The sequence below is a fragment of the Hippocampus bargibanti genome, linkage group LG02 (genome assembly GCF_051943395.1).
Source record: "Hippocampus bargibanti isolate YZ-2025 linkage group LG02, ASM5194339v1, whole genome shotgun sequence".
Classification (NCBI taxonomy): domain Eukaryota; kingdom Metazoa; phylum Chordata; class Actinopteri; order Syngnathiformes; family Syngnathidae; genus Hippocampus; species Hippocampus bargibanti.
The window spans coordinates 7,722,064-7,748,614 of NC_142735.1; the positions used below are offsets into that span (position 1 = coordinate 7,722,064).

General features: G+C 42.2%; 1 protein-coding gene across 2 annotated transcripts; it reads left to right on the forward strand.

Annotated features, from left to right (window-relative positions):
• Positions 1–5,822: 5,822 nt before the first annotated feature.
• Positions 5,823–25,529, forward strand: kdm3b (lysine (K)-specific demethylase 3B). Of its 2 annotated transcripts, XR_016118626.1 has the most exons (26): positions 5,823–6,311; positions 9,370–9,525; positions 10,327–10,440; positions 10,530–10,635; positions 10,811–10,935; positions 11,016–11,075; positions 11,455–12,153; positions 15,379–16,582; positions 16,655–16,874; positions 16,974–17,188; positions 17,867–18,019; positions 18,160–18,267; positions 18,353–18,480; positions 18,555–18,852; positions 18,932–19,185; positions 19,379–19,651; positions 19,770–19,941; positions 20,039–20,129; positions 20,425–20,555; positions 20,670–20,789; positions 21,663–21,686; positions 22,877–23,016; positions 23,123–23,299; positions 23,387–23,521; positions 24,512–24,673; positions 24,724–25,529. XR_016118626.1 is itself a non-coding variant. In XM_089023344.1 (25 exons), the coding sequence occupies exons 1-25, from the start codon at positions 6,108–6,110 to the stop codon at positions 24,590–24,592; spliced, it is 5,388 nt and encodes a 1,795-aa protein (XP_088879470.1). In that variant the 5' UTR covers positions 5,823–6,107; the 3' UTR covers positions 24,593–25,529. The 2 variants fall into 2 exon arrangements, 1 of the variants encoding a protein (XP_088879470.1); XM_089023344.1 differs by having other exon boundaries at positions 24,512–25,529.
• The last annotated feature ends 1,022 nt before the right edge of the window (positions 25,530–26,551 follow it).

Below are 26,551 nucleotides of genomic sequence, written 5' to 3' on the forward strand. Positions count from 1 at the left end.
CTGTTTTGCCTGAGCAGGCTATTGTATGAACGATCCAAATTGAACCTCACACCACCAGACCGGTTTAATGAAGGATTTTGTTGTTTTATAAGAATCGCCTCTTTTACCCCCCTTTCAAACCATCTATGTTCTTTCGCTAAGATTTTAACCTTCACTTTTGTACAGATGACGGCTGAAGAAACCTTCTCATCGATGGACCACTCCTGTACGACTGAGAGCTTACACAGACGTAAAGTCTCGTTATATCGATATCGGATATATCGATAGTCCCGGTTATATCGATACTATTTCTATGCACGCACGGAGAAAATTACATGCAAACAGGGTCGGATATATCGATAGTCCCGGTTATATCGATATTTTTTCGGACTCCCTCGAATATCGATATAACGAGACTTTACTGTAGTATCGATATATATATATATATATATATATATATATATATATATATATATATATATATATATATATATATATATATATATATATATATATGTGTGTGTGTGTGTGTGTGTGTGTGTGTGTGTGTGTGTGTGTGCGTGTGTGCGTATGTGTGTGTGTGTGTGTGTGTGTGTGTGTGTGTGTGTGTGCGTGCGTGTGTGTGTGTGTGTGTGTGTGTGTGTGTGTGTGTGTGTGTGTGTGTGTGTGTGTGTGTGTGTGTGTGTGTACATATCGATACTATATAGAGTCTATATAGTATCGATATGTACACACACACACACACACTGTCTATATAGTATCGACATGTACCCTGTGTATAGGTACTGTATATCCGCTGTACAGGTCCTTTACTCCATTGCGCTGCTGCAAGATTGTGTTTTTGTTTTTAGCGCCGTACAGTGGACGCGTATAATAGGTCAAGTACAATCACCTACATGACACCGTTTTGCAAATTCATTTGAGCTACGACACATGCAAGTAATTTACATGACAAGAAAACTATACAGCCTCAAACATAATAAAACAAAACGTAGATTTACGTATGCAATTAAGATTTCAAACATAAAAAATCCTGACGTGTGAAATTTGAGCCGAGTTAAAAAAGATTTTTTTCCCTGCCATCTAGTGGAGGAACATTCCATTGCCCCCGTCTTTTTTGCTCGAGCCCATCCCAGCTGTCTTCGGGCAGTGAGCGGGGATGAACCCTGAACCGGTTGACAGCCAATTGCAGTGCACTTAGAAACAAAACAACCACCCACACAAGGGACAATTGGGGGTGTTCAATCAGCCTACCATGAATGTTTTTTGAATGTGGGAGGAAACCGGAAGACCTGGAAAAAAACCACAAAGGTGCAGGGCGAGCTACAAAGAGCACACAGGGAGGTTGGACAGGGGTTTGAACTCACAACTTCTGCACTGTGAAGTCAACGTGTTAACACTCAATGACCAGATTGCCCCAAATATTCATTTCTTGTAAATAATTAATATCTTCAGAAAATAAGAAGTCAAATACGTTTTCTTAGGTAAAATAATTTTGAATTAGATTTGATTGGAATGGCCTTTATTAGTCTCGCAGTGGAGAAATTTACATTTCACATCAGCAAAGTTATTGAAGGAAGAGGAAAGGAAAGACAGAAGTAGGCACGGCGCCATCTTGAAGTCAACAGAAAAAAAACCCCATAATAATAATAATGATGTGACATAAGACACGGACAGCCATTTAATCATAAACACGTTCTGCACCCTTTGCTGTATAAAGCAGTTCTAGTTGAAAAGAGAGGATCAAAGTACAGTGAGACCTTGGCTTACGAACTTAATTGCTTCCCAGGCAGAGCGTGTAAGGCGAAAAGTGTGTATCCCCAAAAAAAAAAATCCATAGGAAACCACTAAAATGAGAATAATCCGTTCCCAGGTCTCCATAAAATATAATTTTCAACTAAATAAGCCTTACAACTACACACAACATACCGTATTCTATGTATAATAAATGTGCTATTGTATTGTAATGAAAGAAATACAGTGAGACCTCAACTTACGAACAACTTATATTACGAACTTTTCAATTTACGAACGTCAAATTTATGAAAAAAAAAACTTATAATAAGCACTATTTTCATAATACACACCCACCACGGCTGGTCTATCAAGCACACGACCTTCGGATCTGGCGGAGTGATCTTCGGGGGTAGCACATGACCGAACAGCGCTCCAGCCGGCGCTACTTTCCACACCCCCTCTCTCTGAATTCACACGTCCATCGCCTCCGAGGAGCTTTTTGCAGATAATTTTACTATTATGGGACCGGAAAATAAACACCACAGGCTCGTGTTCAGCCTCAGTTCAAATGTGGTGCGTTACTATGAATAAATTGAAGAAACTACCAGCCGTACACGTCTACTCTGCTCTGTTTATTTGTCATCCAAGACTTTGGGTGCGTTCACGTTCGAGAGTAGCGCACAACTTCTTATGACTCTAGGCTGTTTGGAAAGCATTGTCTAACTGAATGAGCAGGGACAAACACTTGCCAACGTTTCTGTGTTGCTACACTTGAACGCACCCCCTGTCAAGATGCGATAGAAGTGATTGTGATTGGCTAAAGGGTAGAGTCATGTGTCATGGTAAGCCAATCAGAGCTAGTGTTTTCACGTGCGAGTTGACAGCTGGGGCGGGGCTGTCGCTCACGACACTTCAATTTCATTTCATTTCAACCTTTTGTTGTAATAAAATCTCTGCCAGCACCGACGGGACTCCAAGTGAATGCAGATGACATCGAGGAGCTTGTTGCTGACCATAATGAGGTCATCAAAACAGAGAATTTGATTTGCCTTCAAGAGGACAAGCAGAAACAGGCCATTCAGCAGTTGATGTGCAGGCTTTTATTGAACAGTTCCATCCAGAAAAGGCTATGAGAATCATCAACATGATGAATGATAATGTGATGCCTCAGTTTCGTAAGACCTTACAAGTCAGAAAGCAACAGGTGTCAATTAAGAGCCATAAATGACCATCACAAATGTAAATAAAGTGTAAATAAAGTGCTGTGCAGTGTATTTCTTTCATTACAATACAATAGCACATTTATTATACATAGGATAAGGTAGGTTGTGTGTAGTTTTAAGGCTTATTTAGTTGAAAAGTATATTTTATGGAAACCTGAGAACGGATTATTCCCATTTTAATGGTTTCCTATGGGATTTTTTTTTTAGATACACACCTTTCGCCTTACACACTCTGTCTGGGAACCAATTAAGTTCGTAAGTTGAGGTCTCACTGTACACTGCACTGTATAATAAAGTCACTTTATTGACATTTGTGATGGTCGTTGATGGCTCTTAATTGACACCTGTTGCTTTCTGACTTGTAAGGTCTTACGAAACTGAGGCATCACATTATCATTCATCATGTTGATAATTCTCATAGCCACAGTCTTTTCTGGATGGAACTGTTCAATAGAAGCCGGCACATCATTCCACTTAGCAAATCAAATCCTGTGTGTTGAGGACCTCATTACGGTCAGCAACAAGCTCCTCGATGTTATCTGAATCCACTTCGCGTCCCATGTTCTGTCCAATGGAAACAATGTCGTCCAAAACAACAGAGTCATGAGGATCAAATCCTTCAAAGTCCCTCTCAAGGATGCATGCGGGACACAAATTCTTCCATGCTGGTTTCAAGGATTGAAGGGTAACATCATGCCAAGCCCTTTCTATCAGCTAAACACAATGATACACATTGAAATGGACTTAGCATATCCGCGAAGCGGCTAAATCAGACAAACGCACACCTCGTTCGTGTTTCTCAATGATATCCTCCTTCTCCTCGACTGTAATTTTCTTTTGTGTCTTCTTAGGCTGAACACGAGCCTGTGGTGTCTTTTTCGATCCCAAATAAACAAATGTATCTGTAAAAAAACTCCTTGGAGGAGATCTACGTCTCTCTCTCTCTCTCTCTCTCTCTCTCTCTCTCTCTCTCTCTCTCTCTCTCTCTCTCTCTCTCTCTCTCTCTCTCTCTCTCTCTAACTCGCTCGCTCTGGATCGACGTGTGCATTCAGAGAAAGTGGGTGTGGAAAGGCAGGCTGGCTGGGGCGCTTTTCGCTCATGTGCTTTGGTGTTCTTCCGCGGAACATTACTCCGCCAGTCGTGGTGGGGGGTGTGTATCGCGAAAAGTAGTGCGTAATCCAAGGTTTAATTTTCATAAATTTAACGTTCGTAAACCGAAAAGTTCGTAAGGCAAGACGTTCGTAAACCGAGGTCCCACGGTACCCTTTTCATTTCACCAATGGACCAGGGGTGTCATGGTGAAATATGCACGTCTGCTCCAAGCAAAATGTTGAAAGCAAACACGAAACGGTAGCATCCATTGATGAAAAGAAATTGTCTCACATCTCCTGTCCCGTGTAGATCAGCTTCGATTCCAAGCTACGACAGTTCCACACACGCATCGGCTGTCTGTGCTGATGCTCCTTTTCTGACACATCATAATCATTCGTGACACCTTGTGGTTGGGAATCATTTACATATTGTTACTTAAAAAGGCACAGTGCCGTAGTTTTATTGTGAAGCCCATATGTAGTACCGTATAGGAAAGGATGATAGACAAAATCTGCTCATCTGCTGTTTAGCTGCCACAAATATATTATTGCAATGTTTGTATATACAACAGGTTTGGGAAGACTGATTGCTCTAGAGCAGGGGTGTCAAAGTCGCGGGCCACATTGTAGTTATGGTTTCCTCTCGAGGGCCGTTATGAATATGGGAAAGCCATGAGAATGTTTAATCCCCTCCACATACCTGTATTACATATAGAGTGGACAACAACTTAATGAATAACTAGTTTTCAAATCTGAAGTAAAGATTAATGACCGTTATTGTCCCCCATCCAAGAATATGAAATTTTGGTTAGGATTTTAGAAAGCATCATGGAATTTCACAAGTTGCATTTGCTTTCGCGGGCCGAAAAAAAATGATGTGGTGGGGCGTATTTGGCCCCGGGCCTCGACTTTGACACCTGTGCTCTAGTGTCACCGCCTTGCCTATTTGAGTTTGTACTCCAACACACCTGATTGAATTATGATTTTTTTTCAGGCTCCAACAGATTTGCCAATGAGATGATTGTGTGAATCAGGTGTGTTGAAAGACGGAAAGACCAAATTCAGAAAGGAGATGGCTGTCGAGGAACCAAAATTTCCCATAACCGATATATGTCCAACATATGTGTGTGTGTGTGTGTGTGTGTGTGTGTGTGTGTGTGTGTGCGTGCGTGCGTGTGTGTGTGTGTGTGTGTGTGTGTGTGTGTGTGTGTGCGGAGGGGGCGGGGGGGGGGTTAGCTCCGCCCTCTGCACGCACCTGCTGCCTTTGGCGTCAAACAGGTACAATAGATTTTCCCCCATTAATGAAATATGAAAACGAATATATAACGTCCCTCAAACTATCGGTGTCTCTTGCAAACACAATGAAATGAAGAGGAAATGGACTGTTGGGATCAGAATCAGAACCAGAAAACCTTTATTCGTCCCAGAATGGGGAAAGTTGCAGTCCACAGCAGCAATTTGAAAGGGGATGGGGATTAAATTGATCGTTTGATGGAACACATCTAATTTCTGATGGAGTGTTGGCCAGCCTGGCCTATAACTGACTAGAAGTGTTGCGTTTGTAATAAGATCATAGAATCGAATGCGTTCAGCGTTCCTTCACCTTCATGTGTGACGCTGGTTTCCTCCATCATATAGAGAAAGAGGAAGTGCTTTTGAAGTGGGGGAGGTGCGTTTCCCTGCAACAAACCAGACACCATTCCGCAGTGGTTCACATTGTAATTCAGAATATTTCCGCTAGAGATCGCTGCTCGCCCGGACAAATCCGCGTCTCCGCAGTGCTGGTTGCCTACGAGGAGTGCGTTTGATTGTTGCAGGGCTCAATGGCGGACGTAGCAGGGTAGTCGCGTTCACCACCGAGGACAATAACATCTACGCCGTGTTCATTCCGTGCCGCCCGGTGCACGGTTCGATTTCTAATTAACGGCGTGTTTGGCGATATATTTAGCGGCCGTCATCGGCTGTTTACCTCTTCCCGTGTTTGTCTTTTCAGACTTTCGAGTTCGTATCCGAGCGAGGAAGTTAACAGCGTTCGTTCATGCTGGGTCCATAGAGGCAGCTAGTTTGCGGGCAAAACATGGGGGAGTCTCTTGAATTGATCGGGAAGCGTCTACTCTTGCTCCTCGGTGACGGCGGGGCTGCCAACGGATCTGAGTCGGAGCACACAACGCGAACCCGGGACTGGTTGCGGGGGACCGTACGGGCGGTGAGCGTCATCGGCCTGGCCGCCCCGGAGGCTAGCGGAGGAGAGCCGACAACAACTCCTGCTGCTGGACTGACGGTCGGTGTCTACATACGGTGTGGTGTCATACAGTGCAAACAAACCACAACCTCCTGGGGTTTATGATCTCATAATTGTTATTTTTCCTCATTCGACTGGCGCTTGTGGTAACGTGGCTACATTTGTTGACAGAGTACTAGCATTGCCATGTACCACCCGCCAGCTTGCTAACATCACAGGCAGCCCCACTTGACGCTTTAAACTCGAGACCGAGGATTCTCTGGCCTTCGGATTTCTCTCTTTTTACCACATTTACTAGTCTCACCCACCTTTGGGAATATTACTCAATCGCCACCCCCGGATAGAAGTAGTATAGGTTGGATTAATTTGTGGCCTAAAACAGACCATTAGATCGTTTTTGCTCCCCTTCTACGTTGACAAACAGCATTAGCTTCTTGCTTACTAGCTGTCTTAGTGCAATTAGCGGCCTTATAACTTGCGAATCAATTGACTTTACGAGCCACTCAGATCATCACTTCATAAACTAGGATAGTTTAAATTTGTCTTTTGTTTGCATTGGAATTGGTTTAGAAAAACGGTGATTCTGCGCTGTGTAGGGTTGCCAAAGAAACGTTGAGTTGGGTGACCTACATAAGTGAAACCCATTAGAAATAATACTCGATATAATACTTTTGAAATCTATCAAAAGACGTTCCACGATTTTTCAATTTGCTCTACAGACTCGGATTTTACTAAATATGTCTACTGCATGCATCCATAGAAAGTAGGGACGCTTGACCGTACATATTTATGAGCTCTACGATTTCTTACTTGCTCCTTTATAATTATTTGTATCATCCACACATTTATATTCCGAACTTGCCTTTACATTTATTTTCGTCACCGAGTTCTTATTGGAGAGGTGTTGTCAAAGATCAGTTTATTACTTTTGTAAGTCCTTGTGAAACATGAACTGGATAAATGAACAGGAAATAGATACCCTCAATGTCAAAGTGTGCTTGAGTGCAAATACAAGACTCCAGAAATGTGTCAAAGGCCACTTTAAGATAATTAGTAATTGTCCTTGATGGCAATTAATATCTATATATATTTTTTCAATAAGAAAAGCTGAATCTTGACTTTGGCACCTTGTATGGTGTTAGCAGGCATATGCACAGAATTGTTTAGCATCTAAATTATGCAAAGAAAACGTGAGTGCACATATTATTTGGAGGAAGGCATGCATTCAGATGTCACTGTGGAAAATTCTCCACCTTTACATGTGGGATAACAGCATCTATAGCAGGGGTGTCAAACATACGGCCCGCGGGCCGCAACCGGCCCCCAAGGAGGTTCGATCAGGCCCGCAGGATAATTTGAAAGTGGAAAAATGCATAAAAGACATGGAATTGATATTTTCAATTCGCTGCAATTCATGGATTATCCTCTAAGGGGCGCACTTGTTCCATCAGAGTAGAAGACACGCCGTATCACTGAGACAGACTGAAAACAGCAGACGGTGTCAATGCGCCATCTGCTGCTTGTTTCGACGTTGTTAATACCTTGGTGTCTACCTCTCCGCTACACCCTCATTAGCCAAAATGTCGTTATCCAAACGAAGAAAAGTAGATAAGGAGTGTAGAATTTTCAAAGAAAAATGGACCACGTCCTATTTATTTACAGACATGCACGGAAAACCTTTGTGCTTGGTGTGTTTGCAACAAGTTTTGGTATTGAAGGAATATAATATTCGACGCCACTACGAGACTCATCACAGCGAAAAATATGATGGGTTGCAAGGACAACTGAGAAGAGAAAAGATTAACGAATTGATGGCGGGTCTGAGGAAACAGCAGTCAACTTTCATCCGGAGCCGAGAAGTCAGTGAAGCAGCAGTAAAAGCCAGCTATCTAATTTCTATTCGAGGAGTTGATGAGACATTGACTGTTACTGAAGTTTCTTGAGTTGGTGCCAATGATGGACACCACAACAGCCGAGGACATTTTCGGCTCTGTTGTTGCTCTGTTGGACAGAGTTGGAATGGACCGGTCCCGCGCTGTCAGCCTGGCTACAGACGGCGCGTCATCCATGGTCGGAAAGAAAGCAGGTGTCGCGACAAAGTTCAAAGACAAAGTACAAGCCCTTAATGGAGGAGATCGTTTCTGGACATTTCACTGTATTTTGCACCAGGAGGCATTGTGTTGCAAGTCGCTGAAAATGGACCACGTCATGGATGTGGTTGTTCGCACTGTAAATTTCATCCGGTCCAGAGGTCTGAACCATCGTCAGTTTGACGAACTACTCAGCGACAGCAACATTACCCACAGCCTGCCATACCACACTTTAATGTTAGTCAGCAGCTTCAAAACAAAAGTTCTGTGATGGAATTCTACTGTTCATACAAATCCATAAATTTTCAGTATGTATTGTATGTGTATGTATGTTTCATGTACGAAGTTTACAGATTTACAGGACAGGTGAACACTTTCTTCATTACACATTTAAAATCAATCTCATTAGTTTGGATTGGATTGGATTGGATATGCCTTTATTAGTCTCACAGTGGAGAAATTTACATTTCACAGCAGCAAAGTGATGAAAGGAATTAATGTAGAAAATCGAAATACATGAGCTGCTGGAAAGGCAGGTAAAGTGTACGCAGGGATTACATTTAGATTTTATATGTGTATGTGTAAGTGGTTTAAAAATTCCCTTTAAAAGTCTCATTTAATCTTAAAGTGCATTACTATATTTTTCAGTACCAATTAAAGTTTTGTGCCTTTGTACAATCAGTGGGATCAGTTGCAATAGCTGACATTAGGTTGAAACCAATGCCCAAATTTGTTTCATTTGTTCTTTTCTCTACAAGGTCATTCTATTAGCCAGACCCCACATTGGTGGGTAATTTTTACAAATTACTGACCAGTGTTGAGTTGGATTGCGCTCATTGAAGATGCAATTTGAGGACTGCGCCTGACACTAACAATAGATACTATTTATTTTATACTATTTGTGTCAACATATTTTCATTTCTTTAATCCATAATAAAGATGTATGACAAGTCTTTGATCATGACAAATACTCATTGTGTGAGTAACTGACTTGTTGTCAACTGCAGGTGTTTGTGGAGTTTGAGAATGCGTCTCAACGGTGTTCGTGGGTGCAGGTGTATGATGATGCCGTTAAAGCTTTGTTAGTGGAAGATTCTATCGTTTGGGCCAACCGTACTGCTGCTTCTGCGTCTTCCGGCTCAAGCACAGCCCGGCCTGCTCTGGTAAGTTTTAGGCAGTGTTCACACTTGAAATTGAATGTATATTTTGACACAGAAATTTGGGGGGGGGGGGGGGTACAAAACAATACATGGTAGACATACAGTACAGTATTTACTACAGTCTGCTTAGCGTTAGGCTGACTTTTTAAAAACCATCAATCCACAAGTTAAAGGTAAAAAATTGAAACAAAGGGGTAAAAGGAAATACCCAACTCCACTTTCAGTTTTGTCATAGGGATGCACCGATGTACAGTATCCATTGGTCGTCATCACGATACTAATCAGATCTTATAATTGTGAAGAGAATGTCTTCTTTTTAAATGAATGCATTTCTTGAATATGGCCAACGTGTATTTGAAATAAATGCTTTTAGATGAACAACTTGGCGGGACTGACATTGAAAATTTCAACCTCATGTTTTTTGAACAGCCTTGCTTCACATGTTGTGTCTGAGAGGGATAACAAGCAAGTAGAATGCATCTATAGTAGAACAACATGGCTTTGTGACGGGAGTACGGGTAGCTTGGCCAGACCCGAGCAGTGAAGGGCAGATTTGGGATCAGGTCTTGAGGAACTTGAACCCCGAGTGCCGTTATTGTTGCATCCTAAGTTTATACCTTTGGCTTTCAAAAATCAAAAATGTACTTAATTGTTGATGTGTGTTGTTGTTGCCTTATTGTGATATTACTATTTAATCAGATTGGGTCATTTGAATTAAAACGTGTGTTTTGCCATGTGCAGGTTGATCCGTTGACTTTCAGGCTAAATTCAATGGTGTATGTTTTTCTTTCTCTCTTTTTGTAGGCTTTCCACTCAATAGTGGACAGAGTGGGTTTAGGATCTGTGCTTCCGGTGCAGTATTTTGGAAGCAACAATCTTGAATTCCTTCCTGATAAAAAGTCTATCTACAGGTTTGAGGTGTGTAGATGTTTGTTTTACTTGTATTTTTGCCTTTTACCTAATTTTAGAGCTTGAAAGCATTGAATATATTTTGTGTTCTTTTGCAGGTTGAAAAAGATATAAGACATCCGCTGCTGTTGGAACAGCCCTCTGTGCAAACGGCCATTTCCAGCTGGCGAAGTGATTTTGAACTGCAAGAGATTCTCAGAAAGGGTAAAAACTTGCAAGCTTTTGTATCTTCTCCCTTGATGACTGCTAGAATTGTTTTTTACATTGTATTGTATTATTTCCTTTTACCACACCAAGTCAACCTGAAATGTGGCATATACCATCCAGATCTATCTTTCCCGACAAAGATCTTCAAAGGTGGTCACTTTTCTTTGCGCAGGTTCATACTCAATTCAAGGACGAAGGGTGTGCGTGTACCAACCAGAGCTTGAAGAATGCTGGGCCCTGGGACTTGTCTCACAACATGACCTTATGTCACACATAATGGAGATTATGTTGGATAAGGTGATGATTTTAGTTGTCAGTTGACTTGAGAATTAGTGGGGAAATCAGGCTTTCACTAATGTGACACGTTTCTGCTTTAGAATAAAGAAAAGCAACTGGTGGACCCCCGCGTTATACATGTGATGCGTGGAGATGAAGAAGTAAGTCTTTTTAACTCAAAGCATAGATTTTCTTTATGTACATGGCTATCTTCTTGCATATTCTCTTCTCTGGGCCGAAGTGCAAAGTAACTCAGAAAATTGTTACACATTTTTCACAAGTAATAATGAGTCACTTTGATGAACACGATATAGACCCAAAGTAAGACTTCCCATCACTTGAAAAAGTCTGTGTGCATTGAAAAACTGTGTGCATTTGTGCATGCGGTTTCAATATTCTTCTGCCAGTGGTACTTTTTTTTTTCAAAGATAAATGATACAATATATTAATATTTTGTTCCACTCTCTACCCCTTCCCATATTATACCTTTGGATACTGTTAAATTCTTGTATTGAAATAACTTCCAATTACTACTTACAGCTTGGCAAGAATGGCCGCCGTAAGATGGACAGTGAAACATTGAAGGGTGATAACAGTCGCAGACGCAGAACTGCCTCTGAGGAGGAAGACATGAACTTAAAGCGTTTTAAAGGAGCTGGAGAATTGGGACCTGACGAGCAGAAATGCGGTGATTCTAACAAAAACGTGACGGATGGGCCAGATGTGTGCAGAGGCGACTCTGGTGAAAGAGTCAGCAGTACCACCAAAAATGGTGGCACTATGGAGGCAAACTTTCTGCAAAGCAAAGTGTCACCCCCCGCCAATCCCTCAGTCCAAATGGACCAGTCAAATGCCAACCCAACACGTTATTACGCCCATGTGAAAGAAAATGGTCGGTTGCTGGCCACCCAAGGGGCAGCGGACTCAACCACCTCAGTTTCTCATACTCCAACCCCTCCACCCCTCAAACCAGCGCCCTCTCCTTTCTCCGCCACGTCTTTCCCCTCCTTAGGCCAGATGCCAAGCCTGGTCCCGGGAGCCCCAGTCCACAAGGCTTCATCATCCCAACAACCAGTCAGAGAAGATCCCTCAAAATCATTTTCCAAAACTGCAGCCCTCGTTTCCCCCGGGCCTGTCACCATTTCTTGGTCTTCGCCTGACAACAACCCGAGTGTGGCGCTGTCTGCCTCTGGTGGCTTTATTGCAAAGGCTCCCCCTGCTTGGGGAAGCCAGACGGAGGTAAGTTTTTGCCTAGTTCTTACATTTTAAATTGTATCTATGAACATTTTGCTGTTCTCGTGAAGAGACAAGATTGTCTATCTTGTTATTCTTTTGCTCAATAATCGTGGCAGGCCATACGCACTTATGGGACACAGATATCTATCTCGATTAACACAGTAAACGGCTGGGACTGTTGAGCTACTCTATTTCTTTTTTTTCTAAGGGAGATATCTGTAAGGTCATGCTTGGAAGGTATCTTTGGATTATTATAAGATGTCGTGATCACATTTTTTTGGGGGGGGGGGGGGGGGGGGGGGGGGGGGATCAGGGTCTTTAGTTTAAGTATTCATCGATACAGAGTCCAGAGCCAATATCTCAGCATTACATTTCAATGTGTATTGGTTCATCTCAGAGCTGGTTTTATCATGTAGGTTTTTTTGTAATGAGCCTCTTACTGGGTCTTTAGCATAAAGTTCGCACTATAGCCATGACTTTTGCACTAGTTGAATGTTAAGTTTTCAGCAGAATACATGTCAATGTGCAGGAAGCTTCATAAATATGTATTTGCGGATAATTTCCTGGCAGTGCAAATTGCACCAGTTTGGTTGAATGGCCCATATTGACATTGCCACAGAATGAGGCAATCCTCTGTTCCATTTGGTTTACAGGAAGGCAAAAAAGTCTTAAATCAGCCACCAGTTGTGCCAGTTCTCCCACTTAGATGGGATGTCTGTGATTTTCAAAGTGAGGGAGAGAAAATGTAGAAAATCACATTGTCTGAAGTTTAAATACATTTATTTGGAAATTATGGTGGAAAATACGTATTTGGTCTATCACAAACAAGCGAGACTTCAGGCTCTCACTGACGTAACTTCTCCTGAAACAGGCTCCTCTGTCCACCCTTCATCGCCCGTTGAAACTTCTTAAAGGACAACAGACGTCTCGGGACAAGTTGTGTCCATAATTTGTAAAATGGCTTCAAATGACTTCTACTGAGCGTATTTTACAAAGATTCCACCGCACATAGCTATATTTTACGTTTTAAGACTTGCGCTGAATATTCCGGAAGTCTTGTCTTTGAGTTGGTGACGAGTCCCTACGTGACGTCACTGAAGGAACGCCCCTGACCGAAAAAAAGGACACATTATAGCACTCCTTCCATCACGTTAATGCATTTTGCTGTGCTTGTTTGGTCTGAAAACGTCATGTTGCACCAAAAAGAGCCAAAACAGGGCGACCAAGCTCCATAGAAGGAATTTATCAGCCTGTGGAAACGGTCTGATTAATTCCTCACAGGAGCTCGGTCATCATTTTCTGCCTCTTTTTTGGTGATCCATTTCCCCCCAATGTTGCCTCAAAATGGCACGGAATAAATTATTTAATCGATTGCAAACATGTATGCTTTCCTCTTCAGAAGTATTTGAATCATATTCATAACTGGATGTGTAACAAGAAAGCATATTCTCCGAATCTGAAGCCATTGTTTTCATTCTCCAGCAATGCAAGGCGTCTTGGCGTGACGTCACAAACTGGGGGCGGGACTTTCTGAAAATGCCCAATTCGCAGCTCAATTTTTTTTTGCAGATTTTGGAAACTTTAAGTCATTTTTATTGGTGTTTTGCATTTGAATAAAAATACCATACTGCGTGTTTTGGGTACTTTAGATGCTCTAAAAAGTTTTTCTGATGTCAGTTAGTAAACAAAAAAGTGACGTCGGTTGTCCTTTAATCGGTTTCAAATATGCCATTGCACAACCAAAAATAGTCACTCTCTCAACTTCATTGTGGCCAAACCTAGAGAGCTGTCAAAGTACACCAGAAACAAAATTGTAGACCTGTACCAGCTTGAAAGACTGAATCCGCTATATGTATGCAGCTTGGTGTGAAAAAAAAAAAAAATCAACCGCAGGAGCAATTATTAGCCAATGAAAGACATACAAGAGCACTGATGAGCTACTACACCCCGGGGCTCCAGAAAGAAAGGATGAGGCCACGAATCGTCAGATCTTAAGTGAAAACCTCCTTCCACCAGGATAGGCATGTAGGATGAAATCTGTCTGGGTCTTTCAGCATAGCAAAGATCCCATACACATTGCCCAGGTAACGCAGGGAGGGGTTTGGTATGAAGCATTTCCATGGCCTTAAGTGGTCTTGCCAGTCACCGGGGTTAGGTTTAGGGTATACAAAATCTTTTGGGGGGTGTTGAAATATCGTACTGCCCAGCTACTGCCTCAGAACACCACTTGTCTCAAGGAGATCTGCTTGATGGAATGGCCCAAAATCGTGTGTGAAAACCCTGTGAAGACTTGCAGGAAACCTTTGTTCTATCATTCCCATTAAAACGCATATAACAGTATCAAGATGAACTTTGATGACTGACCAAATCTTTATTTTCCAGCATAATTCATGCAATTGAGTCCTAACTACATACTCTTTGCCCTCGTGTATTTAACAGAAAACAATTCATTCACCTTATTTATGGGCTTGTGCGGGCTAAAATGAAGAGCCTACACAGCCTGCGCAGTGGTTGGGTGCATGTCTGTCTTCTCTCATAAAGGAACGACAGTCTTGATTTATGACGCGTCCATGCAACCAATGTTGAACAATTCTGGTCTTCACCAAATCATTTAGATATCTGTCATTTGGACATGTCAGAGTTCCTAACTTCTGTCGCACTCTCAGCTCTCAATTGCTTTGACGGTGCCATTTATCTAGGAGGCTTCTTCATTTCAAGCAAGGAAGTCTTAGTGAGGAGATTCTTTTGGCTTGCCTCTCTCTCTCCAAACAAGTTATGAAGACAAACCCACCAATCTGTCTCCCTGCAGGAAAGCTGTTCACGGCAGAGGAGACATGTCTGTGGGTGTGTGCGTGTCACACAAACTATCGCTCCAAAAAAATAACAAAAATAACTTCGTGCACAATAAAACTAACCTACTATTTGGACATTTGGATTATTTTGTAGCCTTCTAACCGTTGTTAAAAAATTACGTAAACATCTTTCTCAGATGAAAATCATGTGCTCGATCCCGAGTTTCGTTCGCATGCTCAGGACATCTCGATTTGATTTAGTTTTTTCTTTCTCAAACCAAATTGTCCAATCAGCACAAGCCCCTCTTTGAACCTGATTTTCCATATGCCTAATGAGTATCCAGAATTATACACGGATATTTCACTACTCAGGATAATAAATGCTTATCATTGCTATCAAGCTACTGCATCTGCAATGGACTTTCCTATCTTACAGGCAACTAAGACTGCATTGGGTTATCGGCTTCCAGCAGCTGTTCCTGCTGCTCCTGTTTTTGGAGAGGTTACCTCACAGACCAATGGAGCCGCGACTGCTTCTGCAACCTCCAAGGACGCTTCTAGGCCCTTTGGATTTGGCTTTGGTAGAGATAAGACTGAGACTCAATCCAAACAAGACCAAAATTTGTTCTTCCAGTGCATGACAAATAGTCCTGACTCTAACCCAGGCCTAGCTGGTTCTCAAAGCCAGCCCAAGGACACAAATTACTTTGCTGCCGTGTCAGAAACCCTTAATAAGGAACCGCCAAGCCTTTACAAGTCTGCCACAGAAGGGATGAAAAAGCCAGAGCAGACCAAAACTCTTGACGTTCATTCAACAGGTAATGGTGTGCTGAGCAACTCTTCACCGGCCTTTCCAGGCATGGATAGCTCTTCTGCTGGAAGGGGAGCCGTCATCGGGGCTCCTGCAGCAGCATCTGGACAACCGAACCTTTTGAAGAGTTGTAATAATGGTACCTTAACAGGGTCCGTGGTGATGCCGTCTAATTTTAATCCCTCAGAGAGCCAACACAACCTCTTTCTACAGGGCTCGAAAGAGCCAGCAAATCCGTTTTTGGCCTATGGGGACAAAACGATACATACGCCATTTGTTGGACTCCCCAGAGTTGAGGGCACCTCGGACAAGCCCAATCTTTTCACGATGGCAGAGGCCCCCAAAGGCATTTTGTCCTCCCCTTTTGCTGCACTCTCGTCTGCTGCTTCCCCCAGCTCTTCCATCTCTCCAGCACACACTACCACCCAAGGGGTGCAGAATGAAGACATGCAGATAAAAGAAGAAAGGGCAGTTGGGGAAATGCCATCATCCACTTCAGGCAGCTCTGTTTTTGGTACACCTGTTCCTGCCGTAGCAGGCGGCTCTGTCTTTGGAACAACTGGCCCCGCTCGAATAGATCAGCTGCCTGTGTCTTTTGACCACAAGACCACTCAGAAGTTTGCATTGGAAGAAAGAGCACAATCAACCAAGCGGGACTCCGACCTCAGCAGTAACAGTGACTTGTCAGACCTGAGTGAAAATGACGAGGGTCCAGACAAAGTCCAAGCCCATGGAGTATCATCACAGTCTGGGAAGAATGGAGCCATGATGCAAAAAGCTAAAATCCAAGGCGCTATTAAAAGCCGTCCACGAAATAAGCCTTTCAAAGGTAACCTTGGTCTCAAAAAGTCACAAGCAAAAAAGTCGATCAAACCAATTTAACATTGATTTTTTTTTCCAGTGGGCCAGTCTATATTGAAAGACCAGAGTAAAGTGCGCCGTCTCAAGCAGTCTGGTGAGTCGTTCCTCCAGGATGGCTCATGTATCAATGTGGCCCCTCATTTGCACAAGTGCCGCGAGTGTCGCCTGGAGCGCTATCGTAAATCTCGCATCGCTGATGATGATGATAGCGAGGATGACGATGATCCAAATGTGGCTTGTCGTTTCTTTCACTTTCGAAGGTACACCATTACATTTTATTTATTTATTTATTTTTTGTACACCAAATGAATTTTTCACCAATAATTGGTCATTTCCCATCCCTCTCTAACTTGCACCAGGTTGGCTTTCACTCGTAAGGGTGTGTTACGTGTTGAAGGTTTCCTAAGCCCCCAGCAGAGTGACTCAATGGCAATGGGTCTGTGGCTACCTGTACTCACTGTACAAGAGGGGCTCGACCTTGATACATCCAAGTATATCCTGGCCAATGTGGGTGACCAGTTCTGCCAGTTGGTGATGTCCGAGAAGGAGGCCATGATGATGGTGGAACCTCATCGTATGTAGAAACATTTCATATTTGTTCTTGGGACATACACAAGATGCCAAGTGATAATTTGCATGTTCTGTAGGGGAAATAATGCGAGCTGGATTAATTTTAAGCTAACCACTGAGTGAGCGTGGGTCGCGAAATTTGTCTTTCGGAATATTTTTACTAGATGTCTTGCTGTAACTGTCAAATAATCATTTATGAACAAAAAATTACTCTGTGTCAAGTGGAAAAATCTAAAAACACATCAGATTTGCACCACCATTGCACCATATCTTGTTTTACTCATTTTTCCAAATTAGTTTACCAGTAGCTTTCCTAAAGGACAATACAACCTGAACATGTTTGTAATGTGTCATTCCATTAACCAAACTGTCGCTACATTCTTGTATATTTAGCAGTAAGTTGATTGACAAGGCATATCATTGAATAAATCATGACTGATACAACAAAAGCAAGCCTCAAAACATAAAGAAAATATCCGTTTGTTTGGAATCTTCCCAGTGGCATTTTTTTTCGGCTAATGTCGAAATAATCCTGACAAAATGAAAACTGTTACTGACAAAATAATTGGAATGTTCCTGATAGGCGATGACAAACGGGGTTACATCAGTGCATACAAGTAGTCAGATTGTCCAAATGTCAAAGGACTCTCCTGTTTTACTTTTTGTCCTGTTGCTTCTACAGAGAAAGTAGCATGGAAACGTGCTGTTCGAGGGGTGAGGGAAATGTGTGATGTGTGTGAGACCACTTTGTTCAACATCCACTGGGTGTGTCGCAAGTGTGGATTTGGCGTATGCCTGGACTGCTATCGGCTTCGCAGGAACAGACCAATACAGGGTAAGTCTTCATAGAACGCAAGTTTTATTTACCGGCAAATGTTTCTTGTCACTTTAGATTCTCCATTTTACAGGTGCATGTAAATTGAACCTCAAATACTTGGATGTTTTCCAAGTTTAACAAAATTCTATATGTTTTAGATTTAGAAGATGGTCCTGTGGATGATGTTTTCTCTTGGTTGAAGTGTGCGAAGGGCCAACCTCACGAGCCAGAGAACCTCATGCCGACACAGATTATCCCTGGGACAGGTAACAATTTGTGTCGAAACGTTAAACTTCAACTATCAATTTTCTGTCCTGTTGTTTAACTGCTCGTGCTCATTGTCTCTCTTAGCTCTTTACAACATAGGTGATATGGTGCACTTAGCAAGAGGCAAGTGGGGTATTAAAGCCAACTGCCCCTGTGCCAGTCGGCATATTAAATCCCTTGTCCGCCATATTGCCCCCAACGGGATTACCCAGGTGCATCATATTGTCACGATTGTCTCATTTGGCGTTGGAATTTGTTCTTATGGTTGATTTGCTTGTCTCAACAGACAACGCCAAACAATGGTGGCATCCCTGGAGCTACAGCCTCTGCTGTTGGTACAACTCCAAAGCCAGAAAGCGATACATCAACGATCAAAACTGAAATTACACAAACTGCAGTATCGTCCAGTGGAGTGATAGGGGAAAGTGTGGGCAGCACCGGCAACTCCATCAGTGGTACACCATCCCTCAGTAACCTTGGACAGTCCTCCTCCAAGGAATTACGGCCTTCGGGAGATGGCAACAGCTCCGCTCTGCACTGGCTTGCGGACTTGGCCACACAGAAATCCAAGGATGACACAAAAGGTGAAGCAAAAGACAAAATAGGAATGGCTGCTATGAATGAATTTGAAAGCATTGACCTCATTGTTTTCTTACCATTAAGAATCTGGTTCACTTCGCGCCATTATGAATCGGGAAAGTCGACCTCCTTTTGGTCTGGACTCACTCGGTGCCCTGTCAAGGCCTTCGGCTTCCAGCCCAAAGCTCTTTAATAGCCTTCTACTGGGCTCCAGCGTAATACAGTCCAAATCTGAAGGTTCTAGTCTACGGGACCTGCTCAACTCTGGACCTGGCAAGCTTTCTCAAGGACATGGAGAGAGTGTCGTACCGTTCCCATCTGTATTTACCTCTGGAGGCGTAAGTGTAAACTCTCTTGTGTATCTTTGTGCACATTTGTTTGTGTGGGAAAACTACTAGTTTGGTTGCCATGAACTGGTTAATTTATGAGCCTGAAAATGTCAATATTTGGAAATTGTTGAGCATTAAAGCAAAGTATGTTAAATGAGTGCATAGCGTGTAAACTACTGTATATCTCATTGTCGCTCCTCAGAGTGACAAGCTGAAGAGCAGCCTTCCCAACTTCTTGGACCACATCATTGCCTCAGTAGTAGAGACAAAGAAAGCAGAAAGTCGCCGTACCGGAACCTCTGAGGGAAGTGAACTTGGTGTATTGGGTGCCCGCAAAGAAGGAATAATGGGGCTCAGTGTTTTGGAGCCACACACCTCGCATTCCTGGCTCTGTGATGGGCGACTCCTTTGCCTCCAAGATCCCGGCAATAGCAACAACTGGAAGATCTTTCGAGAGTGCTGGAAGCAGGGACAAGTAAGAATAAAGATGAATATATATTATGGTGTTTTTTTTCCTTTTGTGTGGAACGGGGACATTTTATCATTAAAGTATCTCAACATTGCTTTGGCAATTCCTTTTCCCTTCTGCCTAGCCTGTCTTGGTGTCAGGCATACATAAACGACTGAAAGCTGAGTTGTGGCGTCCTGAGGCCTTTAGTGAGGAGTTTGGGGACCAGGATGTTGACTTGGTCAACTGCAGGAACTGTGCCATCATTTCTGATGTGAAAGTGCGAGAATTTTGGGACGGCTTCCAGATCATCTCCAGTGAGTTCCCCAATAGTGCTTTGTGAATTGAGCTTATTTTCCCCCCCTTTGGACTGCACAGTTCCTTTCAACATGTTGAAATGTTCATCACCTACAGAACGACTGAAAGACAGTGAAGGTAACCCAATGGTTTTGAAATTAAAGGACTGGCCTCCTGGAGAAGACTTCAGGGATATGATGCCCACACGGTAAGGACAAAGAGACAAACATCAAGGGGAACAAAAAACATTTGAAGTCTACAACTATTTATTCATTTTTTACATTGCATTTTAAACAGACTTATGTAGATTTGGGAAATGTGTGTGTGTGTGTGTGTGTGTCTGTGTGTGTGTGTGTGTGTGTGTGTGTGTGTGTGTGTGTGTGTGTGTGTGTGTGTGTGTGTGTGTGTGTGTGTGTGTGTGTGTGTGTGTGTGTGTGTGTGTGTGTGTGTGTGTGTGTGTGTGTGTGTGTGTGTGTGTGTGTGTGTGTGTGTGTGTGTCACAGGTTTGACGATTTGATGGAGAATCTTCCCTTACCCGAGTACACGAAAAGAGATGGCCGCCTAAACCTTGCTGCCCGCCTGCCTAACTTTTTTGTACGACCAGATCTTGGACCTAAGATGTATAATGCTTATGGTGGGTCGACATTGCCAAGTTTAATCAATCTTGGCTCTCGTTTCTTGTTCCAGAATTGCTTTGTTTTCCCCATCTGTGGTGTTCTTACTTATACATGTTTGTTGATTTTCTTAGGACTGATCTCAACAGAAGATAGGAAGGTGGGCACCACCAATCTCCATCTTGATGTGTCAGATGCCGTAAATGTCATGGTTTATGTCGGAATACCTCAACCAGAAGGAGAGCTGGAGAAAGGTTAGTGAAATGAGTACTCTGCTCGTGAAATGAGTACTCTGCTCATGCTATTAGCAGTGTTTGAAATAACGTTTGCCCGGAGGCCCAGGGCGTACAACTTTTACGTTGGGCGTACAACTTTCAAAACGTCTTGGCCTGGGTGGCCGACAACTTCAAGAAAAAAAAATCAAATCAAACGTTTGTTTTATTTAATAAAGCAAAAGCTGCAAGCAAACCACTACAAACCACGTGGACTCCTCTTTCTAAGCGCCTTTCAAAACTGAAGTACACTTTACAGTCATGTTAGAGTCCTAAACACTAAACCAACGTTCCTTTGGCAATTTGCATACTCTGCACGGCAGCCAATCAGAAGCCTGTTTCGTTCTTTGGACTATACCGTGACTGTAAAGTGTACTTGAGAGTTTTGAAAGGCCCTTACAAAGAGGAGTCCACGTGGCTTTTAGCAGATAACGCAACGCAAACATTGCATTGTGCACTATGACGACAAACGACAACTGGAGCAAAATCTTCAGCAAGGGATATTATCCGATCAAAACAGACCATGGACATCATAAATGAGAAGTAAAACAACAATTCCCACAGAAATCCTTGTGCATTGTTTTGAGTTATACCTGTTTCAACCAAAGCCACAATCTAGTAATCCATTATGTTCAACGATATCATTGGGATTGATAATAGTAATTAGAGCCATGCCAGTCCAATCGGTGGTGAATTGTAAAGGGCAATTGGTGATCGTCAACACTAAAATCATACACTGCGGTTGACACACAGCCAAGGCATACGTTATTCCTTGACACTGTTGTTCATCGCCACTCCTGGTCTCGTAAAAAACAATTCAGTCAATTTCATTACGGCAACATTTCTCATTCACAGAAGCAGATATCAATGGACGCAAAGGTGTGTAGACTTTCAGTTATATCACTTCACAAGCATGCATTTCTTACCGACTAACTCCCTCTTGACACTACCTCTCTTGGCTTTGCAATAGGGCTGGGCGATAATGACCTCAAAATAAATACAACCAACCCTTCTTATTCGAAAAGAAAATGCCCCTCACGATACTCAATATAGCTTATTCAATATACCTTTCCTAGCAAGTTTTCTTTTCCTACCTTGCATCTCTTTCAAAAACGAAATTCACAATTGCCATTTGTTTATTTCTTTGAACGATCATGTAATAACAGTTGATTTCTATTGAAAGGTTTCCCTATTGTCTTTGTATTTATGCATGATCCTCAATGAAATTTAACACTAGTAACAGTTACACATCCCTTCCTTCGCATTCTCATGGCCCCACTAAGATTGTGAAAAAATATATCAAATATATATTACAATTACAGGAGTAAAAAAAATGTCACAGTTGCTTCATTTGCCTATCATTACCTTCATTATATTTCCAACCATGTTGCTAGTGGAAGCAGTAGAATAGTAGATGTAAGTGGGGTTGAGCCGTTGAAAAGCTGATGAAAAATATGAATGCAACAAAATTGTCCTGATGATTCAACTTTAATTGATGGATTCATCGCCTTGCCCTGATATGCAATGATTGGGTTATATGATATTCTCCATGCTGCATTATAGTAATGCCACAAAACAATAATAATCATCAAAATGTGTCCCTGTGGTTGTCACATTCTTTCATATCAATCGCAGAACTTCCTCAACCCCATTCACCTACCCACCCACCAGCAAAAATATTGCTTACACTTTGCAGCTGCGGTTTGTCTGATGTCTGTGAACTTGATGGTGCAATCACTGTGGAAACAAGTTTGAATGAAGGGCATCCTGGCTTTGTCTCCATTTTTTTCTGGCATTTTTTTACTTTGAATTTCCCTCCGAGGGTCCAGACATTTTACGGAGGTCTGGATTACAGTACACAAATATAAATCCTTGTGCGGCTCAAACAACCATGACCACCGTTTTGAGGTGGTCATGGTATCAATTGATTAAAGGCCATTTTGCAAAAGTGAATGGCAAATAGGCAAAAAAATCCTATTGTCAGGACATCTTTAAAACAAGACGGAAGGAGCAGGGAGGCAAGAAAGTCCACTGATGTCATTGCGCTGGTGTTTTGTTTGGACGCCCAGAGGTCATGACCACTATTGAGGAGGGAGATGTGGATGAGATGACAAAGAGGAGGGTCTACAATGGAAATGAGAAACCTGGAGCTCTCTGGCACATCTATGCAGCCAAAGACGCCGAGAAGATCAGAGAACTCCTCCGCAAGGTTAGCAGCCATTGGATATGGTCTCGAATACCCTGCCTGGATGAATCAGTTGCATCATTGGTACCCTGGCACGCTTACAGTTGTTACTCAGAGTTTTTCTATCAAGGTTGGAGAGGAGCAGGGTCAGGAGAACCCACTCGACCACGACCCCATTCATGACCAGAGCTGGTACTTAGATCAGGTTCTCCGCCGCCGACTCTTTGAAGAATATGGCGTGCAGGGCTGGGCCATTGTGCAGTTCCTGGGCGATGCTGTATTTATCCCTGCTGGAGCACCACACCAGGTAATGATGTGCATATGGAGGCGCATGTCCCCATGCATCACTGTCCGTTTTAAATGAACGTAACATTGTTCGTTCTTCTGCACTCAGGTGCACAACTTGTACAGTTGTATCAAGGCGGCCGAGGACTTTGTGTCTCCAGAGCATGTAAGACACTGTTTCCGACTGACGCAGGAGTTCAGACACCTTTCTACCACTCATACGAATCATGAAGACAAGCTGCAGGTAGGTGTGCCAAATATGAGCTGACAAGTAGAACTAGACCAAGGGATGTGGTTGCATTCGCATAACTGTTATGCAAAGCCCACACAAACAATGTTGAAAAAAAACCACATTTTGATATTGATTCAGGTCTTCTCTTTGTTTCTACACAAATAATTTTTGAAATCGATAAGGTACTGACTGCCATTATAATGTTATTTGTTATCCTATTTGTGTATATATATCCACAAACACTGTCACTGTGAGTTACCAGCATTTTTGGGTGGTAATTTTGCACCAGACATCCCCCTTGAGCAAACTACCCTTTTGATGCCCAGCCCTGCGATATGCAGCAGCTGGTTTTTGGGACACTGGCCAGGAATCAAACCGTGACTTGGACATTATAGTCCTACAGCCCATAGTCCTACAGCCCATAAATTAAGTCAAAGCAATTTATTTTATATGTGGCGATTTCTATATTGACAACGGACATTCTGTTCGAAAATACTTCCTTCCCACTTGGAAAATGATGAGCGAGCAGAACTGAACTATCACAGGAGTATGTTTGCGGTTCATGACTGGCCCCTAGTGGTACTTTGTTCGTGCACCAGAGACCGCGGCATCAAACATCAGTGACCCAAATTAAGTCAAAATAATTTACTGCGGTAAGTGCAGTATGTTACTTTCGCAACTGTCATCAGGACAAGTACACCACTGAATTAATGACATTTCTTTAGAAACAAAAATCCATATTATTTTTGAATATCTGGTTAGAGACTCTAAATCCCGATCCAGAAAGTATAAATCCTGCCCCAACTTGTTGAGTCAAACACCTGTGGTGAAAATCAAACTACGGCAGTTTTCCTGAATTTCCCATCTCTGTACATCGTACACATGAGACTGAGATATTTGCAGGAAGGTCACGAATGATGCAAAGCATTTCTGTGCTTGTTGCAATAAACATTTTTTGCCATTTGCTTCTATAACTGTCATTTTTTCTTTTTTCTTCAATAGGTGAAAAACATCATTTATCACGCGGTGAAGGACGCCGTCGGCACACTGAAGTCCCATGACCCGAAACTAGCCCGCCCATAGTCACTGACCCATGCGTCATGATGGGACCACTCCATTCCATCAGATCTCGACCTGCGCATACACGTTATATATACACAATAGACACACACACACACACACACACACACACACACACACACACACACACACACACACACACACACACACACACACACACACACACACACACACACACTCAAAACTGCAGAGTAAGTGCAAGTGTAGTTTTCTGGGGCAGGGACAATTTGGACATTGCGTAATAGAATGTCGAACTTGGGACAAGAGTTCAACCTGGTTCAGTTGCTTATCGGCGTCAATGAAGAAGTCCTTTATGACTGTGCACAGTACGCACAAACTTGTCGATTCTTTTTTCATTTGTTTGTTTGTTTTGATTAAGGCTGTATTTAAGGTCAATGTGTTTTGTCGTTTCCATTGTATATGTATGATGTGCAAGCAAGGGAGGTCAAAGCTGACGTGCCTTCAAAGCAGATGTTCAGCAACCGTATAAGAAGCTGCGCGTTCCAGACTCATTTTCCATCTTAATGACGTCAGTGTATTTCAATAGATGAAAGGTTTAACCTGTTTTTGTAGATTTTCGTTGTTGTTGTCGTTCTTGCAGTTTTCATACTGGGTGCTCCTACACTCAGTGGCTGAAAATGTATTGGTGAAGCAGCCAGTGAAGGAAGCAGACCAAAGTTTTGTATTTTTAGTTTTCACTTCAAGGAGTTGTTTCTTTTGTACACCTCTTCATCATTGCACGAGTAATGATTCGGAGGATTTCATAGAAGAAACTTTTTTGGGTTATTTTGTTTCACAGGCTGAATAACTGCAGATTTCCAACAACAAGTTTGAAAATCACATTTGCAGCTAAACAGAACTACTGGCCATTAACATTGTATCAATATATATTGATTTTAGCAGTCTGTTTAATTTTTCACAATAAAGTCAGGAAAAATGACAGTGTGTGTGTTTTCATAATGAAACTGTCATTGGCTAATTGCTTGTTTTGGTAATCATCAATAAAATGTGTTTGGATATTAAACTCAACTTGCTATTTTGAGCATGTGACTATTTGAAATGTTATTTTAATATCATTTGGAATTAACTTAAAAATATATAATATATATATATTCACTTAAAATTGGATCTTACCAACCGAGAAGGGGCCAAAGTTTTACAGATTCACTGTATGCTGTAGCAGATATATGTTATTAATAAAATAGGACCTGAATGTGGAGCAAGAAAAAGTCACTGAATTTCCCTCAGAAATTGTTCTGGGAATTGTAAAAAATAAGCAAACAGAAATGCAAATATGGAAAGAAAACTTCATGTCATCACAAAGGGTACAGCAAGTCCTGAAGAAAGGAATGACTCTCTGTGTCTTTGTTTTGTCATATTGTCTTTTTGCTGTCATATTATTTGTTACTTAGGTTTTTTTTTGTTCTTTTGACCTCAAGACAGCGCCGCGAGAGTGGCTGCCTTTCCAGCAGCTCATGTATCTGGTTTTTGTACTTTCATTCCTTTCATCACTTTGCTGCTGTGAAATATAAATTTCTCCACTCTGAGACTAATAAAGGCAAATACAATCCAAAAAGGTCCACAACACTGAATAGAGAAGACAAAAGATCATTTATGACCGCAAGGCTTGAAATCAGGAATGTAAGAACTATATGATTTGTTTGAGAAATTGCATTAATTTCTTGAATAGATGTAATTTGATAGTTTTTCTTGGTTGAGTCTGATTTGTTCACAGAACTACCCCAAATAACTGAACCAAGAACTCACTTGAGGCCATGTGACCACTATAGATAACATTTTTATTTGTCACCTTGTTTCGCACACTTTTGCAATTATCATTTGATACACGTATCTGAGCGGTTGCACCTTTTCGGCAGCATGAATATGCCAGTACTGTTTTTGAATCGGAGGAATGTCGGTGCCATTCGACTGTCATTGCTGGACACCAAAGGGGCTATTGTG

Coding starts and splice junctions, on each gene's coding strand:
- kdm3b (XM_089023344.1), top strand. CDS start 6,108: ATGGGGGAGTCTCTTGAATTGATCGGGAAGCGTCTACTCTTGCTCCTC. Junction 9,526..10,326: donor GCACAGCCCGGCCTGCTCTG/GTAAGTTTTAGG, acceptor CTCTTTTTGTAG/GCTTTCCACTCAATAGTGGA. Junction 19,652..19,769: donor AGTGCTGGAAGCAGGGACAA/GTAAGAATAAAG, acceptor CCTTCTGCCTAG/CCTGTCTTGGTGTCAGGCAT.